Source organism: Moschus berezovskii, chromosome 6 (assembly GCF_049115385.1).
Source record: "Moschus berezovskii isolate FMDL1 chromosome 6, NW_MosBer_1.0, whole genome shotgun sequence".
Lineage (NCBI taxonomy): Eukaryota > Metazoa > Chordata > Mammalia > Artiodactyla > Moschidae > Moschus > Moschus berezovskii.
In genome coordinates this window covers 14,813,707-14,832,842 of record NC_142465.1, presented here as the reverse complement: position 1 = coordinate 14,832,842, position 19,136 = coordinate 14,813,707, and the positions used below count along the sequence as shown (strand labels likewise).

Below are 19,136 nucleotides of genomic sequence, written 5' to 3'. Positions count from 1 at the left end.
GTTTACATTATAGTTTGCTTTTGATATTGTACATTCTGGGGTTTGGAAAATGTATAATGACATGTATTAGTCATCACAGTATCGTAACAGAGCATTTTCACTGTCCTAAAAATCCTCTGTGCTTTGTCTATTCATCACAGTCCACTCCAGTTCAAATCCTGGTAACCACTGATGATAAAAGTGACTGTCACCACAGTGTTAACTTTTTCAGAATGTCACAGAGTTGAAATAACACAGTATGTAGTCTTTTTAGATGGCTCCTTTCACTTAGTAAAGTGCATTTCAGGTTTCTCTATGTCCTTTTATAGTTTGGTAGTTCATTTCTCTATAGTACTGAATAATATTCCATTGTGTGGATGTACCATTTCTCTTTTTAAAAGTTTATTTATCTTTGTACCTATTGAAGGACATTTTTGGCTATTTCCAATATATACATCGCCTGCTCTCGAGAATTCAACAACAAAGCTGAATCACGTCAAACAAATGATGCTGTTAAAGAGCACCCAGTACCTGGGGAAGCTCTATACAGACACTGACAAATTACAGTCGGGAAAACAAGCAGGGGTAATATATAAGACAGGCACATTTCAGTGGGAGTGAGTAAGTGAGGCATGATAGGAACATGACTTGTTGGTCAGAGACCCTAACGCAGTCTGACAGCCCTGTATCTGAGTCAGCAAACATCCACTTTTGGATAATGACAATTACCTTCATTGGAAGGTTTTTGAAAACGAAATCACCCAGTACCCATGTCCACATTTACCACAGTGTCATTTGTAAGCATGTTTGGGGTTAAACACACCTGCATCTCTCAGGTCATTATTAACAGAATCTTCTTACATTAACATAATCTATTATGCAGTTTTAGCAAAAAGACAAAACAGTGTCTTATTGAAACAGGCATACATAAAAATCAAAGGGATACAAAATAGTATTTGCATAAAGTTTGAATCTAGTTTTCCTTTTAAATTGAGCAGACTTACTCAACAATTTCTGTGAAGACTCTAGAAGTCCAGTTGTGCCTGTCAAATTGTATTAGTTATGCAGGCAACTCTACCTTCGAGCTGTCTAGCCCAGGGCTGGCTATGAGATGGGGCTGTTTCACACAGTAATTTTGGATGACAGCTTTTCCTGGGCTCATGCAAGTCTAGGAGGCAATTATAAGACCAGAGGTCATTAACACCACATTTGATTACATAACATAATAAAATAGGAAACAATATATGTAGAGAAGAAGAGATAGGGATTCCTAGGAAATAAATGTGTTTTTTTGTTTGTTTGTTTCCAAACTAAATTTATAAAGACTCTTGTGAATTTATAGCAACAAATATTCTGAGATTTGTACAGATATAAAATTTAGGGATTATATCAATTATTTTAGCTGATTTGTTTTCATCTCTCTAGTGTAATACTTCCATTATTAATTCCAGGATGTATGGAGAAGATGTATATCTTTATACCTGTAAACTTATGACAATTAATGTCCATATAAATGTAAAGTTAAAATCCAGAGCTTTCCACCAAGTATTACAAATAGAATTGCTTGAAGACTTTTCAATTTTCAAAAGAAGAGAAACCAAAATATACTAAGTTAGGGGCACAGCCTAAGGAAGTCATTATAAAAACATGTTGAAGTAGTTAATTTGTCTAATTTAAATGCTAGATGGTCAAGTCAGCATGCTTTCATGCCATATGCTTTCCTCAGAGCTATTTTTGAATTGCACAAATGTTAGATGCTTGGAGAATAAATTTTAAAAATGCTCTCTGTGGTTAGGGAGGGTGTTGGTGGTAGGTAGGAATGCTGCATTTTAGCTCATCCTTTATGTTTTCCCTTCTCTGTCTGATTTGCCCTCGTGATTTTTCAGCCAGCGCTTACTCAGATATACGGTTGCAGAAATAAGGCCATTGTCAGTTCATTAATTAAGTGGCCCACAGAATGCAGGTTTAATTGAAAGATAAAGAGTGTTAAAATTGTAATTATGATGAATGGATTGTCATAGATTACTCTGGAGACTGCTGCCTGGTGTCAATGACATGAAATTAAAAAGCTGAATTCCCCTCCAGTCACGAAGCTTCTCCTGACCTGCTTTTAGGAGGTGAGGACTCATCTATTAAGTCAAGACATTTCGGACATTTAGTTAGTGAGAAAATATATCATTTTTTCTTCAAATAAATCTCCTCAAGTAAGCACAGCATCCTGAAATGAGGCAAAAAAGTCAGTACTCTCTTTCCATCCTTCCATCTTTAATATTGGCTATCAAAAAATGCATTTGAAGATGAACATGCATACTGTTCCGTATCTGTGTGAAGCTGGCAGTCTGTAGCCTGTGGTGATTTACAAGGTGGAAAGAGACATAAGGAGAAGAGAAGAGAAAGGATGGCCTGAGGAAGCTCTGAATCTATACACTTTTCACCTGACCAGATTCCCTCTATACAATGTAAGTAGGCACAGAATCTGAATCAATCTATACTTTGCTGATGTATCTTTTCCTTTGAAAATACACATGGAGGGCCCAAAACAGGAGAAGTTTCTTTGCAGTAAACTGAAACACCCCCACTAACCTGCTGCTGCTGCTGCTGCTAAGTCACTTCAGTCGTGTCCGACTCTGTGTGACCCCATAGACGGAAGCCCACCAGGCTCCCCCGTCCCTGGGACTCTCCAGGCAAGAACACTGGAGTGGGTTGCCATTTCCTTCTCCAATGTGTGAAAGTGAAAAGTGAAAGTGAAGTCGCTCAGTCATGTCTGACTTGTAGCGACCCCATGGACTGCAGCCTACCAGGCTCCTCCGTCCATGGGATTTTCTAGGCAAGAGTACTGGAGTGGCTTGCCATTGCCCCACTAACCTAAGGGATATTAATTGAAGTATTAGCAGCTCAGGCATAATATCCTGATGACCCTCCTTAGCTCACTTGCCAGCATGAGCCAGCAAAACCACAGTTAAGATACAAAGGCAGGTTATCTCTCTCTGGGGAGCTGACAAGCTTAAGGGATGTTGACACCAGCACGGATATTGCTGTGTATCAGCATGAGCCTTGCTAGAGTTATTTAGTCTCTTTCGTTCAGGTTTTCTCATCCAGAAAGAATAAAGCTGTCATGATGCATAAATGATATAACAAATGTAAAGATTCTAACACTATCTCTAACCTATAATAAATGCTCAAGAAACAATAGCTTACGAAAGGATGAGGTGGGCAGAGGTAATACCGAGAAGTTAGTGTTAAAAATTGACAATAGAGAAACTAAATTTCATGCAGTTTCTGAAACTTGTAACTTAGAATTAGGAGGGCACAGAAATTAGATAACTTGTGCTGATTTCTAAGAAGCGATACATTCTTCTGTTGTACAACTGAAACTAACCCAACATTGTAAATCAACTATAATCTGATTTTAAAAAAAGGAAAGTAGGAAAAAGAGAAGGCAAAAGAAAAATGAAATTATACCTTCAATTTTTTTTAAGAAATGTGTTTTATTTTGCTCTCTTTTTAAAGGAACTAATGCTCTATATCATGAGTTGAATTTGTATTAAGAGGGGATTGACATAACTAGAAATGATTTGCTCTGAATAAAAGTATTTTGAGTGCTTAGTGCCTGAAAGTGTATACACATTTGAGAGTAGGGACTTTAACTTGCTTCTTTCACTGTCGTCTCCCTAGCATAGAGGGAGTAGTCATGTGAATGTCTGTGTGTGTGTGGTGTGGTGTGCATGATTGCATGCAAAAAAGACACCGGACACTCCCTTCTGTCTGGGAGGATGTCTGTGGCACTGTGTCCTGACCGCTCTTAAAATTCCAAGAAAAAAGTGCAGAGTGGGGAAGGTCATTTTGGTTCTTGGGAAAAGTAAGAAATTTGGCAGGCTATGTTTGGGGAACAAAATGACTAGTTTGAAAAGTTGTTGAATATGGCTTGTGATTGGCAACTGACCTACTAATTCTGTGTCAGTGATTCAAAGCAATCTCCTTTGACTTTAGATGGGGAGGCAGAAATGAAGTTTTCATCTAAAATTTATCCTTCACTGCCTTTAGCTTCTGACAGTACTCTGTGTTATACATTATGTTCTGTAACTTACCTCTTTTCATGCAAGATTGTATTTTTGAAACCTTCACCTGTTATTATAGAAAGATCTAGCCAACTTGTTCTGCCTTTTACACATGTACATTTACTATATTTGATTAATCTATTTTCCTGTAGATAGAAATTTAGATTGTTTCCATTTCTTGGCCACAAAACCAGCTTTTGTCATAATCTCTTATGTGCTGAAGTCTATAGTATATTTTCAAGAGCAAAATATATACCATAAATAATTTCTCAAATCTATTTGGCCTTTTCTTTTGGCTGGGAAACTTGTGGAAATACTGTTCTATGGAATATAGTTTAAGAAACTCTAGATTCAAGAAGTAACATATGAGTTAGATATGCATTTTTTTTGAGAATAAGACTAAAATAGCATGTCCAGTGAAGAAATGATAAATATGAATGTGTGATTTGGTAGGAACAATAGTATTACTTCATATACATGCAATAAAATATAGCCGACAGTAAAACCATTGCTATGTAGAATATAGAGCATAGAACAGGATAATTTCAGATATTGGAGAAAACAACAGAAACGAAGCAAAAAGAATATTGGGCATGTTCAGTTCAGTCACTCAGTCATGTCCATCTCTCTGTGACCCGATGGACTGCAGCATGCCAGACCTCTCTGTCCATCACCAACTCCTGGAGCCTACTCAAACTCATGTCCATTGAATCGGTGATGCCATCCAACCATCTCATCCTCTGTCGTCCCCTTCTCCTCCTGCCTTCAATCTTTCCCAGCATCAGGGTCTTTTCAAATGAGTCAGTTCTTGGCATCAGGTGGCATGTTATAAATGATCAAGTTCTAACGATCTCAGAAAAAATAAATGATTCTTAATTATTTATACTTTTTAAAAAGTGTTTTTGCTATTAAAGCCAGCATTTAGGAAATGAACTATTCACTTATTGTTACAAGGATTTACTGAATATCTGCAATTTGTCCAAAACTCTGCTAAGTTCTAAAGCTATAAAAATAAACAAGGTAACAACTTTGTTTTAAAGGATCATGCTGTTAATTTGGAGGAGACGAACAAATAATTCAATTATTATGAAAAATACAGTAACTGCATTGCTAGATCTTGAACAAGCTATAATAGATCATTAAAAGGCAAGCAGGTACTTTACAAATATGTCAGTTAGTCAGAGAGGATAGGGAAAGTATTATTGGTAAAGGAAATAGTATGTGAAAGAAGTAGAAAATAAGAGAGATGAGAAAATCTAAAAGTAGAGATAGAAACCGGAGAAGGCAATGGCAAGCCACTCCAGTACTATTGCCTAGAAAATCCCATGGATGGAGGAGCCTGGTTGGCTGTAGTCTGTGGGGTCGCTAAGGGTCGGACACGACTGAGCGACTTCACTTTCACTTTTCACTTTCACACATTGGAGAAGGAAATGGCAACCCACTCCAGTGTTCTTGCCTGGAGAATCCCAGGGATGGGGGAGCCTGGTGGGCTTCCGTCTATGGGGTCACACAGAGTTGGACACGACTGAAGTGACTTAGCAGTAGCAGTAGCAGAGATAGAAACAGGAAGGAGAAATCTTTGGTAGAGGCAGAAGATGGACCTGCTAAGAGGAAGGTACCAGAAAGCAAGAGTTACCTGTTAGTCAACAATGCCTCTAAGCACATAAACCAATATTACCTCCTGTGTGGCACTTTGGTGATGGGTTTTGAGTGCTTATCAATGATGAAAGCTCCTTGCCTGAAATGTGAATTCCAAAAGACCTATGAGGTCAAGCGCAACAACTATGCCCAAGTTATTTCCGTATCTTCAGCGCCTAACACAGGGTCTGGTATGTGTAGTTCAGTTCATTCACTTAGCCTTGTCCGACTCTTTGAGACCCTATGGACGGCAGCATGGGACAGGCTTCCCTGTCCATCACCCACTCCCGGAGCTTGCTCAAACTCATGTCCATTGAGTCAGTGATGCCATCCAACCATCTCATCCTCTGTCCTCTCCTTCTTCTCCTGCCTTCATTCTTTCTCAGCATCAGGGTCTTTTCAAATGAGTCAGCTCTTCGCATCAGGTGGCCAAAGTATTGGAGTTTCAGCCTCAGCATCAGTCCTTCCAATGAACACCCAGGACTGATCTCCTTTAGGATGGACTGGTTGTATCTCCTTGCAGTCCAAGGGACTCTCAAGAGTCTTCTGCAGCACCACAGTTCAAAAGCATCAATTCTTCAGCTCAGCTTTCTTTAAGGTTCAACTCTCACATCTACACAGGTCTAGGTGCACGATAAATGTTGTATGTGTGGATGGAGAGTTAGAGGGATAATATGTTTATATCGATCATTACTATTGAAAAATTTGATGATTTTCCGTTTTCAGTGAGAAAGAAGCAGTGTTGCAGAAATTGGAGTTTTGTAATCAAGGTGAATTATTTTTAGTTGTGTGACCTTGAGCAAATTATTCATCCATGCTAAGCTTCAATATTCTCATCTGAAAAATAGGAAAGAGATGAAGTAATTCATATAAAATACTAAGTTCAGCACGAAGTGGTCTTGCTCAAAATGGTAGTTTCTATTTTTCAACGAAAAAGAAAGCTAATTAATTGAGAAAGGGTCATGTTTTGGATGGTTTGGATTTTAAAAGTTAAAAATATATTTAAATTTGATGTGCTTAAAAGTAGGAAGCTCTGAAAAGTTTTGTGAGCTTGAGGAAAGTATGACTTTTCAGACTAAGGAAGGGCAAATTAGAAGGGGAAAGAATATGGTCAGGAGAGGGAAAAAAAACAAAACAAAACACTATCTATTGTAGTCATCCAGTGTGAAACAGCTTGTCTGAATTCAGAACCCAGCTATTCCATGACTAAGTGTCCAACTTTGCAAATTTTATTCACTTATCCAACCCTCAGTGGTTTTTTTTTTAAGATTTTATATTCATAGAGTAGTTTACGGTCATAGCACAATTTACAGGAAGTTGCAGAAGTCTCCCATGTAACCTCTACCCTCAACATTAATTGCATCACACATCAGAGCGGTACATCTGCTACAATTGATGAACCCACATTGACACATTTTTATTACCGCTGGCCCATAGTTTCGGTGTTGTATGTTTAGAGGTTTGGACAAATGTTTAATTACATGTATAGGTCATCAGATACCACACAAAGCTTTTTCATTTCCCTGAAAATCCTCTGTCCTCTGTCTATTCATCCCTTCCACACCTGCAACCCCTGTGGCAGCCATTCATCTTTTTACTATTCCCATAATTTTATTTTTAAGAATGTTAATATGGTTGGAGTCACACAATAGCAGTCTTTTTCAGATTGGCCTCTTTCGTTTACTAATATACATTGAAGGTCTCTCCATGTTTTTTCTTGGTTTGATAGCTCATTTCTTTTTGGCACTAGATAATACTCCCTTGTCTAAGTGTGCTGCTGTTTATTTACCCCTTCACCTACTGAAAGGCATCTTGATTGCTTCCAAGTCTTAGCAATTGTGCATATAAACGATGTATGCAGGTTTTTGTGTGGACATAGTTTTCAACTTCTTTGGAGTGAAATTTCTTTGGAATGAGATACCATGGAGTGAGATTTGCTGAATTGTATGGTAAGCGTTTAGCTTTGTTTAGCAAGATTTTAGTATCACCTTATAGAGTTTCATTAGGGTTAATGAGATAATCAATACAAATTGCTTGGCAGAGTACCTGGCATCTGGTAAGGGCTCACTCAATGTTAATTACCTCTGCTATTATTATTAATGATATCTAGGAAAAGTTGATTTAAAAAACTCAGTTCATGTGACAGTATGGGTGGATAAGTTGGTACAGAATAGAGAAATGTCAGAGAAAAAGTGTAAAAACATTTGATGATTAACTCCATACAAGACAGCTGCATCTACTGTTCTCCTAGATTTTCAGGATGTTCTTGCCTCACACTTGTAACCCTGCATGGAAGAAATACGCCACTCCCTAGATCCCCCACTCCCTTTGGACTAATTAAGAAGGCTCATATCAGGTAATTATAAGTAATGGTTATGTAAATATCCAGATAAAGAAGAGGATTGCTGAATGTACTCCAACCCTGAACCATACATACATGCCAGGTCAAAATGGTATAGTGGGAAAGCACTGGAAGTCCAGTCTGGAGAGCTGTATTCACAACATACCTCACTATAGGTTATGAGCTTTGTGAACTTGGAACTTTTATCTTGGTAATTCAGTTTCCTCAGCCATGAAATGGAAATGAGACTCCCTCACTTGTTATTGAGAGAGTAAGATAAGATAATGAATGTGAAAATAGTGCCTGGAGTTTGCGAGAAAGTTAATAAATGTAAGATTAATCTTAATACATGGAGTCACTAAATAGCTTGTTCAGAGTCAGTGCCATGATAGTAAATTAAAAATTCAAAGTCGTCTGTCACCAGTAACATCTTGAATAATATCTGTCATTGGTTATGAACACATGATTGTTTCAGTGAATTTATAGATTCACATTTTCTTTTATTCACTAGGCATAAAAGCATATTTATTCTAGAGAGTTTTGATGACAAAATACATAGCAGAAAGCCAAAAAACCAAAATTCACTTATAATTTTACCATCTGGAGATAAGAAATGTTAAAATTATAAATTATTTTCTTCTGACCTTTTTTCTTTCTGAAGATAGTAAGTTAAACCGCTAGAAAGATAATCCAGATATATGTTTCACTTAAAAAATGGTATGATATTAAATTTACAGATTTGATTAATATTTTGTCTTATGATATTCATAAGTATGCATGTGTTCATGCTAAGTCCCTTCCGCCATGTCCGACTCTTTGCAACCCTCTGGCCTATAGCCCTCCAGGCTTCTCTGTCCATGGGATTCTCCAGGCGAGAATACTGGAGTGGGTTGCCTTGCCATCCTCAAGGGAATCTTCCTGACCCAGGGATCGAACTCATGTCTCTTCTCTCTCCTGTATTGGCTGGCGAGTTCTTTACCATAGCGCCATCTGGGAAGCCCTATTCGTGAATATAGGATTAATTTTAAAAAGCAGTGCAGGATCTTTGTTACTCTCTTCTTTTCTGCATCAAAACTATGCAGTTTATATGAAGAAAATTTTGTTTTCTATGCAAGCGTTTTTTGTTTTCTACTTGTTGCTTATTTCCATTCTCCACTTGAATAATATACTCAGATAATATCAACATTTAAGCAGGCAGCAATCAGAGGAGAAAACATTTATCTGTAATGTCAGCCAAATGAAACAATGAACTCTTTCATCTTGATTCTAAACTCCAAGTGGCTGCTCTGAGGTTTTTGAAGTATCCACTTGGTTTGAAGCCATTCAGAGAATCAGCAAAATAAGTGGTTGAAGCAGGCAAAAATATAAACCCTAAACCTTTCCCAGCTTTGCATAATCATCGTATTCATTTACTTTTTACTAAATTTGCCTTTGCGGAGGTTAGGTTAACCAAACCTGTCTCTCCATTTCTGTTTTTTCTTTTTGATATTCTGACAGTGCTTTCCCAGTCTACTGCCAAATTTTCCCAAATACTTAACACATTTGACAGCCATCAATTTTATTAAAGAACCACTGTGAAGAATTTAATAATAATATGGATATGTTAAAATTACTTAAAAATATTTATTTGTAAGTTGGAGTAACAGAATAGTTCAATAGGTGTTTTTGCCTTCTTTTTAAACATTCTTTATTGTGTCTAAAAATTCTACCTAATGGTAGAAATACCCACATTATTTAATCTCTGATCCCACTTTGGGGAAGGAAGCCATTGATGATTACTCCAAAGTGTCATTTGTAATGGAGAAAGGATTGCTCCAGAATATGTTGTTGTTGTTTAGTTGCTAAGGCACGTCCAACTCTTTTGTGACCCCATGGACTGTACCCTACCAGACTCCTCTGTCTAGGGATTCCCCAGGCAAGAATACTGGCTTAGGTTGCCATTTCCTTCTCCCGGGCATGTTCCCGATCCAGGGATTGAACCCACATCTCCTGCTTGGCAGGCAGATTCTTTACCACTGAGTCAGTCACCTGGGAAGTCCTCCAGAATATATTACCTGTGTTCATTTTTTTAAAATAAATACTAATTGAGCACCCTATGTCTCAGACACTAGGACTTTAGCAGTGAAGTCAGTTGAAGTCCCAGTTCACATGGAGCTTACCTTTCAGAATGAAAAACTGAACAATTCATAAATTAATAGGAGAATCTTAGATAATGTTATCAAGTCTTAGATGCATTTATTATTTTGTGGGATACAAGTGCATTCTCTTTCTTCATCCTATTTAATAAGTAAACTTCTTAATCTCTAAATAGTATATTTAAGCATTTTAGTTTGGTGTTGATGGTGGCTGTTTTTTCCTTATGATGTAGTATACTCAGTCTAAACTTTGTGATATGGAGTAAGAGTGCAAGATCTTCAGAGTTGTTCACAAAGTTAGCAAAGTTTAAATTGTTCCATATTATCAATATGTTATCAAACTAATGTTAAATTCAATATGCTATATCTGATACATTCTGAAATATATTTTATACTCTCATCTGAACAGTGTATTATAATAATAGGTGGATGTTAAGTATCCTGGACTAGCATTTGTTCAATGCTGGAATGAGGTTGATTTAATGACAGTAATGTATGTATACATATCAGCAATGTATAATCAACTAGGCCAATTTTTTTTTTATTCTTTACACTCAAAAGTTGATATTTTGATGTTGTTTTTTTTTCTTCCTGCTGGAATACATTTTTTAAAAATCTGGTATATGTCTTCAATTTTGTTTTTATTCCCCTTTCAGGAATTTGCTGCTCTGACAAAAGAATTAAATGCTTGCAGGGAACAACTTTTAGAAAAAGAAGAAGAAATTTCTGAACTTAAAGCTGAAAGAAACAATACAAGAGTAAGTATAAAACTGCCTCTGCTTGGAAGTAATTCCATAGTTCAGTGTCTTATCTCTAATACATTCACAAAAATAGAAGCCTTTAAAAACTTCAGGAAGACTTCAAGCAGACACCAACTCATTGTCTGTTACTTAGAGTGAAAGAGAATATACTACAAAACTCTGAACAGGAAGACCAGAAACCTAAATTACAGCCTTGCCTACTAAATCATGGTGTTGCCTTAAAAAATGTTAGTGTTTCTTCTGACCTTTGCTTTTTTGACTTTAAAAGGAAGAGTTGCATTTCAATAGTGAGTTCCAGGCAGTTTTGCAAAGGGGGAGGTGGGTCATGCTTCAGAGACTGGGAGTGGGTAAGATGGTAGGGTCATAGGTTTGAAAGGGGAGCATGATTTTGCCTTCTGGGTACTATGAGGGAATGGCCTGACATTCATCCTCACCTCACCCCAGAAAAACAATAATTTTTAGAAAAGATGTTAAAAACATAAAATCACTGAAAGAGGACTCTCCTAATTAAAAGAGACGTACCTTCTCTATTTTAGAAGCTCATGAAGGAGACTTCCAGTTATGATATTTTTATTTCATGAACCTGAGGGAAATTACAATATTCTGCTCTTGAAAACCCATGTATTTGTTTAATCACATGACTTGCTATCATCAGCGGTACCTTGTTTTCTAGTTCAGAAGAAAAATTTACTAAATTTCAGACTGTATAAACTGTCTTATTACTCATCAATGAGAGAAGTTTTTCTAGTAAAATAATGTAAAGTAAAACCACTTGGGTGTGACTGTAGTTCAATTTCAATATGAAGTAAGTGAAAATATTTGAAGTGTTAAGAGTTTTGGCAGATTAATACTGATAAAGTAAGGTATGTTAATTGTGTATTCATTGTATGCTTGGTCTTAGATAGTAATATAAAAATGACAACTCAATATTGTAAGACAAAGCATGAATAAACCTGGAAAACATTTTTTCTCCCTTTCTAAAAGCAATGATGTGGAGGATTTTTGTTGTTGATTACATCAAGGAAAATAGATTTATGAAGGCTTCCTTGTGCAAACATTGATTTATATATAACAATTTAGTTACATAATCACCTCCCCCACCACCTCAAAAATATCCAGGTCTGAAAAATCAGAAAATCTTTTCTCTTCCCCCATAATGCCCTATTAAGTGTTGCTAAGTATAAGATTTTTAAATAGATTTACATAATAGTTTCTCCTTCTATGTGGTGTATTTTTCTTCTTGCTGTAAACACCCACTTACTGGTCACGGAGAGAAAGCAACAAAGTAGTGTGATCTCACACCCGAAAATAATTTTTTATTAGTTTGTGGGAAAGTTTGAGTAGAATTGAGTCTCAATTTCCAGGGTACTGATAAACTTGTGACTCTCTCTTTCCACATTGAGAGGTTAACATATGCTCACAAACTGAAATATATAACACAGAAAACACAGTTCATAAAGAGAACTCATAAGTGATGGAGGTTTTGTTGTTAATTTTGAGTATTAGCAAAAATAACAGATCAAAAGGTATGATATTTGAGTGAATTATATCTGTTCTCAAATAGAAAATAGAATTTTCAGAGGAAAATGAATGAATAAATTTTATCTTGTATATCATATAATAATAATGATAATAATATAGTAACATATTAATTAAAGGTGAAATGTCTTTCTCGATGTTTTATGTGTTTAACTTACATTATCCTTACAGCAATCCTATTGTCCCCATTTAACTGATGAGAAAACTAACATGGCAATGGTAACTTGCCCCAAGACACACAACTTGTAAGTGACACACCCAGAGAGTCTGCTCTGTGGCTTAATCAATGGCTATATATTTTTAAAAAGCACATTCCTGTTACTCACAAGTAATGTGTGACCTAAGGGATTATCTCTAGGCAGGAGCAGAGTTTGTTCAATTTCTTGTAATTCAGTTCCAATCTGTTTAGTAATCTATTTTCTATCAGTTGTGTGGAAAGTAATGTGCTAGGTATTTATTCTGATGTCACAGGTAAAAGCTGTGGCCATTTGTCATTTTTTCACTACAGATAAACATGATCCTTGCCCCCAAAATAAAAGTGTACAAGAAAAAATCAAAGTAATCACTAGAGTTGCTCTTAAACCCAACTGCCTCAAGTAATTAAATTGAGAAAATCCAAATAAAGTCATGTTAATGTTATTCATGATTGTACAAAAATAAAAACTTCAAAAATTGTAGTGCATATTAACAGAAACATTCAAAAATCTTTATTGTTTAATGTTTCCACACTAAAATGAATGTAGGAAAAAATGATGAAACAAAATTTGTTATTCCTAAAATTTCTCTAACCATACCCAGGCAAGAAAACAGCATCCCTGCCATTATTTCAACATATTGAAATCAACTGCTGAAAATTACCATATTTTTGCAGAATTATTTGAATTAATGAAAGGGTGAGGGGAAAATATAAATATTGATATAGTTATTATTTCTTAATATGAGAGTAGAAAAGTTTTGCTGTTGTTTCACTTTTGCTGTTTGTTGTTTCAACTGCTCTGGTACCTGAAGAGCACAAAGATAACTTATTAACAATGTTTTTAGAATGCAGCTATTGTGTGCCAACAAAGGTCCGTCTAGTCAAGGCTATGGTTTTTCCCGTGGTCATGTATGGATGTGAGAGTTGGACTGTGAAGAAAGCTGATCGCTGAAGAATTGATGCTTTTGAACTGTGGTGTTGGAGAAGACTCTTGAGAGTCCCTTGGACTGCAAGGAGATCCAACCAGTCCATTCTAAAGGAGATCAATCCTGGGTGTTCATTGGAAGGACTGATGCTAAAGCTGAAACTGCAATACTTTGGCCACCTCATGCGACGAGTTGACTCACTGGAAAAGACTCTGATGCTGGGAAAGGTTGGGGGCTGGAGGAGAAGGGGACGACAGAGAATGAGATGGCTGGATGGCATCACCGACTCTGTGGACATGAGTTTGAGTGAACTCCAGGAGTTGGTGATGGACAGGGAGGCCTGGCGTGCTGTGATTCATGGGGTCGCGGAGAGTCGGGCACGACTGAGCGACTGAACTGAACTGAACTGATTGTGTGACTTGGAAAGAGAAGTTAGGGTTTCAAGAACTAGTCTTAATGTTAATCATGAATAATGACACTACAATTTCATTTCACAGGTCATAAACTAAAAAAAAAAATGACAATTATCCTTAGTTTGAATTAAAGACTGAGTTTGAAACATTCCTTACTATTCCCTTACTTTTGTTTTGAGCCAAAAGAATTATATTAAATGAATGTTCAAATACAATCATATACTAAAGAAAAGCTTCCCATTCTTGATAAGCCTGTCTGTACAAGTTAAAATCCCTCTAAAGTTATTTCCATGAGGAGTAGAAAGTAAAATCCAATTGAGAAAAGGAAGACCCGAGTGGTTAAAAGCAAGTAAAATATGTGTGTGTTTGGGTTCATGTATATTTTCTATGAAGTGCTACAATATGATATGACAAACACAAGATGAGTAAGGTACAACATATGTTCTCCCTGCAGCTATTCAGTGTGGGACTCAAACGTACATAAAACACATTGTCGTTTAGTCACTAGGTCATGTCCAGCCCTTTTGCAACCCTTTGGATCATAGCCCACCAGAATCCTCTGTTCATGGGATCTCCCAGGCAAGAATACTGGAGTAGACTGCCATTTCCTTCTCCAAGGAACTCTTTTCTTAATGTGAAAAGAAAACAAGAACCTGTAGGATATCTAAGCCATGTTTGAGAGTAAAGGATACTAGGTAGACTGATTAAGAAAGCAATCGACTTGAATGTTTTCATTTTCCGATGTTACTATTGTGTTATCTGACCATATTACAGAGGTCAAATTAGTTTACAGGGCAGAATACATTTCTACTTGAATACTGTATGTTATTGAAGATAATTGCACACAAGGTGATGTTGTAGAAAGACTTACAGTTTTAGAAATTTAGTTTAAAAATTCACAGTGAGTATCTATGGATGTAGGATTTGATATGTTTATGTGTATACATATGTAGGCTGCGGTCATTTAAAGTGAATTCCAACATAAATTAATGGCCTCTCACCTAGTCCCTCCAGTCCTTTGAGTGTATACCAAAGGGTGCCTTCTGCAAGATTTATTAAACATTAAAGTTTTGTTTCTAACAAAGGTGTACAAACTAGTAGACTGTTAGTGGCATCTTAGGTAAGTTCCTTTTTATTTGTAATATGTTTTCATTTGAAGCTTAAAATCCATAGATACCTTCTAGATTAGAACATTTTTTGGCCACATTCTCCAAGATACATAATTTACCTGCATTATTACTTCAGTTCAACAAGTATTAAGCCTCTATTATAGAGAATATTTTTCTAGGCATCAGTGAGTGTTCAGAATAGTTAAATTGTCAAACCCGTAAGGAGTCTGGTTTAAATCACTAAAAACACAACTTTTTTTTTATTATATGGATGAGAGTTCCCAATTGCACAAAACAGTACAGTTTTGCTATTTTAATCAAGAAGGCTTTAATTAAAGCCTATGAGAAATGTCTAAACTGAGCTTAAGTGCAAAATTTCTAGGACCACATTCTTAGCTTTGTAAGTTTTCCTTCCATCCCAAGTCCCAGAAACACGCAGCCTCTGCTAATACCTTTGCCAGCAAGATGGATGGCCCTTGCTCAGCACGTGTCCTCACCTGACTCCCCTCAGAATCTCTCCTGTGCAGGGTGCTGGCTCTTAAGTCACATGTCTGCCACCTGGTGGTAAACATGCCTGAGAAGTGTTTCTTGGATTTTGCATTGGAATGATGGCATTCAGACTGTGGGGACCTATCAAACATGGAAGCTATATTCACAAGATTTGGGGCAACCTGAGATGTCAGTCTCCATTACCACCCAGATTTTATCATACTTGTTTTCGTATTAAAATTCCAAAAAGCAGCAATACTCATATGTATCTATCCAACAATACAAACAGACTTCTTAGACAAAAATAAAATCTCTTTTTCACAAAAAAGAAGAGTCATAATCTCGTGTTACTGTATCAGCCACAGGCATATGGTTCTTCGGTGCACAGTTATGCTCTCATTAAATATCAATATTATCCTAATACTTTGTAACCTATGGACTACTTAAGTATTCATCAGAATCAACATCAGTTCAGTTCAGTTCGGTTGCTCAGTCATGTCCGACTCTTTGCGACCCCATGGACTCAAGCACGCCAGGCCTCCCTGTCCATCATTGGAGTTTACTCAAACTCATGTCCATTGAGTTGGTGATGCCATCCAACCATCTCATCCTCTGTCATCCCCTTCTCCTCTCACCTTCAATCTTTCCCAGCATCAGAGTCTTTTCAAATGAGTTGGTTCTTCGCATCAGGTGGCCAAAGTATTAGAGTTTCAGCTTCAAAATCAGTCCTTCCAATGAATATTCAAGACTGATTTCCTTTAGGATGGACTGGTTGGATCTCCTTGCAATCCAAAGGACTCTCAAGAGTCTTCTCCAACACCACAGTTCAAAAGCATCGATTCTTTGGCACTCAGCTTTCTTTATAGTTCAACTTTCACATTCATACGACTACTGGGAAAACCATAGCCTTGACTAGATGGACCTTTGTTGGCAAAGTAATATCACTGATTTTTAATATGCTGTCTAGGTTGCTCATAACTTTCCTTCCAAGGAGCAAGTGTCTTTTAATTTCATGGCTTCAGTCACTATCTGCAGTGATTTTGGAGCCCCAGAAAACAAAGTCTGCCACTGTTTCCACTGTTTCCCTATCTATTTGCCATAAAGTGATGGGACCAGATGCCATGATCTTAGTTTTCTGAATGTTGAGCTTCAAGCCAACTATTTCACTCTCCTCTTTCACATTCATCAAGAGGCTCTTTAGTTCTTCTTTGCTTTCTGCCATAAGGGTGGTGTCATCTGCATATCTGAGGTTATTGATATTTCTCCCGGCAGTCTTGATTCCAGCTTGTGCTTCATCCAGCCCAACATTTCTCATGATGTACTCTGCATATAAGTTAAATAAGCAGGGTAAAAATATACAGCCTTAACTTACTCCTTTCCCTATTTGGAACCAGTCTTTTGTTCCATGTCCAGTTCTAACTGTTGTTTCCTAACCTGCATACACATTTCTCAAGAGGCGGGTCAGGTGATCTGGTATTCCCATTTCTTTCAGAATTTTCCACAGTTTCTGTGATCCACACAGCCAAAGGCTTTGGCATAGTCAATGAAGCAGAAATAGATGTTTCTTCTGGAACTCTCTTGCTTTTTTGATGAGTGTCAAATAGAATAAAATGTAAAAATATAACAAGAAAATGGGAAAGTAATTTAATATATTCTGTGTATATGATACAATAAAGTAGAAAGATCTTTTTCTCTCCAACTGGTCACAAAGTCCTGTTAGCAAATGTAAATTCCAATTCTAAACCTTGATTCCTGGACCTAGGTATATAGACCCCTACATATCCTAAGAAAAATGGAACCTTGCTTTTATCACTAATTCTGAGTGTATACTTACTACAGAAAGAGAGCATCCCAGCCTAGCAATGTGTTATCTCTCAGCTTAAATCAACAGATTCTTCCTTGGATGACTTAACCATTCTTTAGAATTAGCAGCTTCTGAAGGATGTGATGGCATGGTAAAACCAGGGCTGAGAGCATCAGTCAATTGCATTAGCACTTCCACTGTATTTTTTTTTAGGAGGTAGTGTTAAAGTAGTGTTGTGTATGATAACAGGATTGTTAGCAAAAATCTAATAAGATGGTGTTACTGGTAGAGGCATAGCCATTAGAGAAGGCAAATCTATATTCAGCAAAAGTGTTTATTATAGTAACAAAAAACAGCTGCTTTTTTGATGGGAGGATTTGACTTCATCTGCTTTCTTCAAGATGAATAGTTGGTTTCCAAGTATATTGTATTCAGAGGTTCAAAGTTGATGGCTACAGCAAATAGGTTGGCTATTGGTCTGGAGTAGTAGCCTTAATGATGAGAAGTCCATTTTGTCAGGCCAATGAATAAGTCCTATCCCTGAAACCATGGTCACTATTTTATGCCTATTGAGCAAATGTTGTGGTGTCAAACAAATAAGCCAATATCCACAGGATGAATTATTTTGTCTACCAGATTACTGAAAAGCTTTACACCAGTGAGCACCAAAAATGTAGTTTTAGCTTAGAGCTAATATCCAAAGACGAGTTGACTCACTGGAAAAGACTCTGATGCTGGGAGGGATTGGGGGCGGGAGGAGACGGACACGACAGAGAATGAGATGGATGGATGGCATCACCGACTCTATGGACATGAGTTTGAATGAACTCCAGGAGTTGGTGATGGACAGGGAGGCCTGGCATGCTGTGATTCATGGGGTCGCAAAGAGTCGGACACGACTGAGCGACTGAACTGAACTGAATATCCAAAGAAATGTTTGTCTTCTCTTTTCCTTAGCTGTTCCTACATGGTTGCAGGCCCCTTTAGGGAAGATTTTCTGATTATCTATTGCTTCATAACAGACCACCCCAAAATATAATGACACAAGCAATATTTTACTACACTCACAGCTCTTTGGGTCAGAGATTCAGAAAGGGCACGGGTATGTCAGCGCTTTTCTGCTCCATAAGTTTTGGGCTCTCTGCTGGGATGACTTGAGGTCTAGTTGGCTTCCCAGGTGTCTCAGTGGTAAAGAATTCGCCAGCTGATGCAAGAGATACAGGAGACACAGTTTCAGTCCCTGAGTCTGAAAGATGCCCTGGAGAAGGAAATGGCATCCCACTCCGGTATTCTTACCTAGGAAACCCCATGGATAGAGAAGCCTGGCAGGCTACAGCCCATGGGATTGTAAAGAGTTGGACACGATTGAGCACACACTCAGTGACTGGTAAATGATTTTTTTATCTGAAAAAGCAAATACTTATATATAGTGTTAGTTATTTTCCACAGTGAAAATACTCCCACTGTTGCTGATTTCAAACTACCAACATGCTGTCACTGAATGCAGAGTTGGGAAAAACTGCACAGTAGTGAACCATTATACAGTATTTCTATTATTCAAATACAATGGGAGTAAACAACCCCGTGGACATTGGTAATAGTAAAATACAGTAAGATAATTAGGAAGTGATATATTTTAAGTGGTTACTGTTTTTTTTTTAATATTTAATTATTTATTGTTGTTCAGTCTCTAAGTCATGCCTGATTCTTTTTTTTTTTTTCCCTTTTTTAACAAATTTAGTCTTTTA

The 19,136-nt window shown here is 37.1% G+C and overlaps 1 protein-coding gene across 8 annotated transcripts in view; it reads left to right on the top strand.

Moving 5' to 3' along the window:
- PPFIA2 (PPFI scaffold protein A2) overlaps positions 1–19,136 on the top strand; it is a 500,869-nt gene that overhangs the window by 277,601 nt on the left and 204,132 nt on the right. For all 8 annotated transcript variants that reach the window (XM_088836833.1, XM_088836831.1, XM_088836832.1 and 5 more), the window contains one exon: positions 10,808–10,909. In XM_088836833.1, the coding sequence (XP_088692959.1) occupies positions 10,808–10,909 (102 nt within the window). The remainder of the gene's footprint in view (positions 1–10,807; positions 10,910–19,136) is intronic.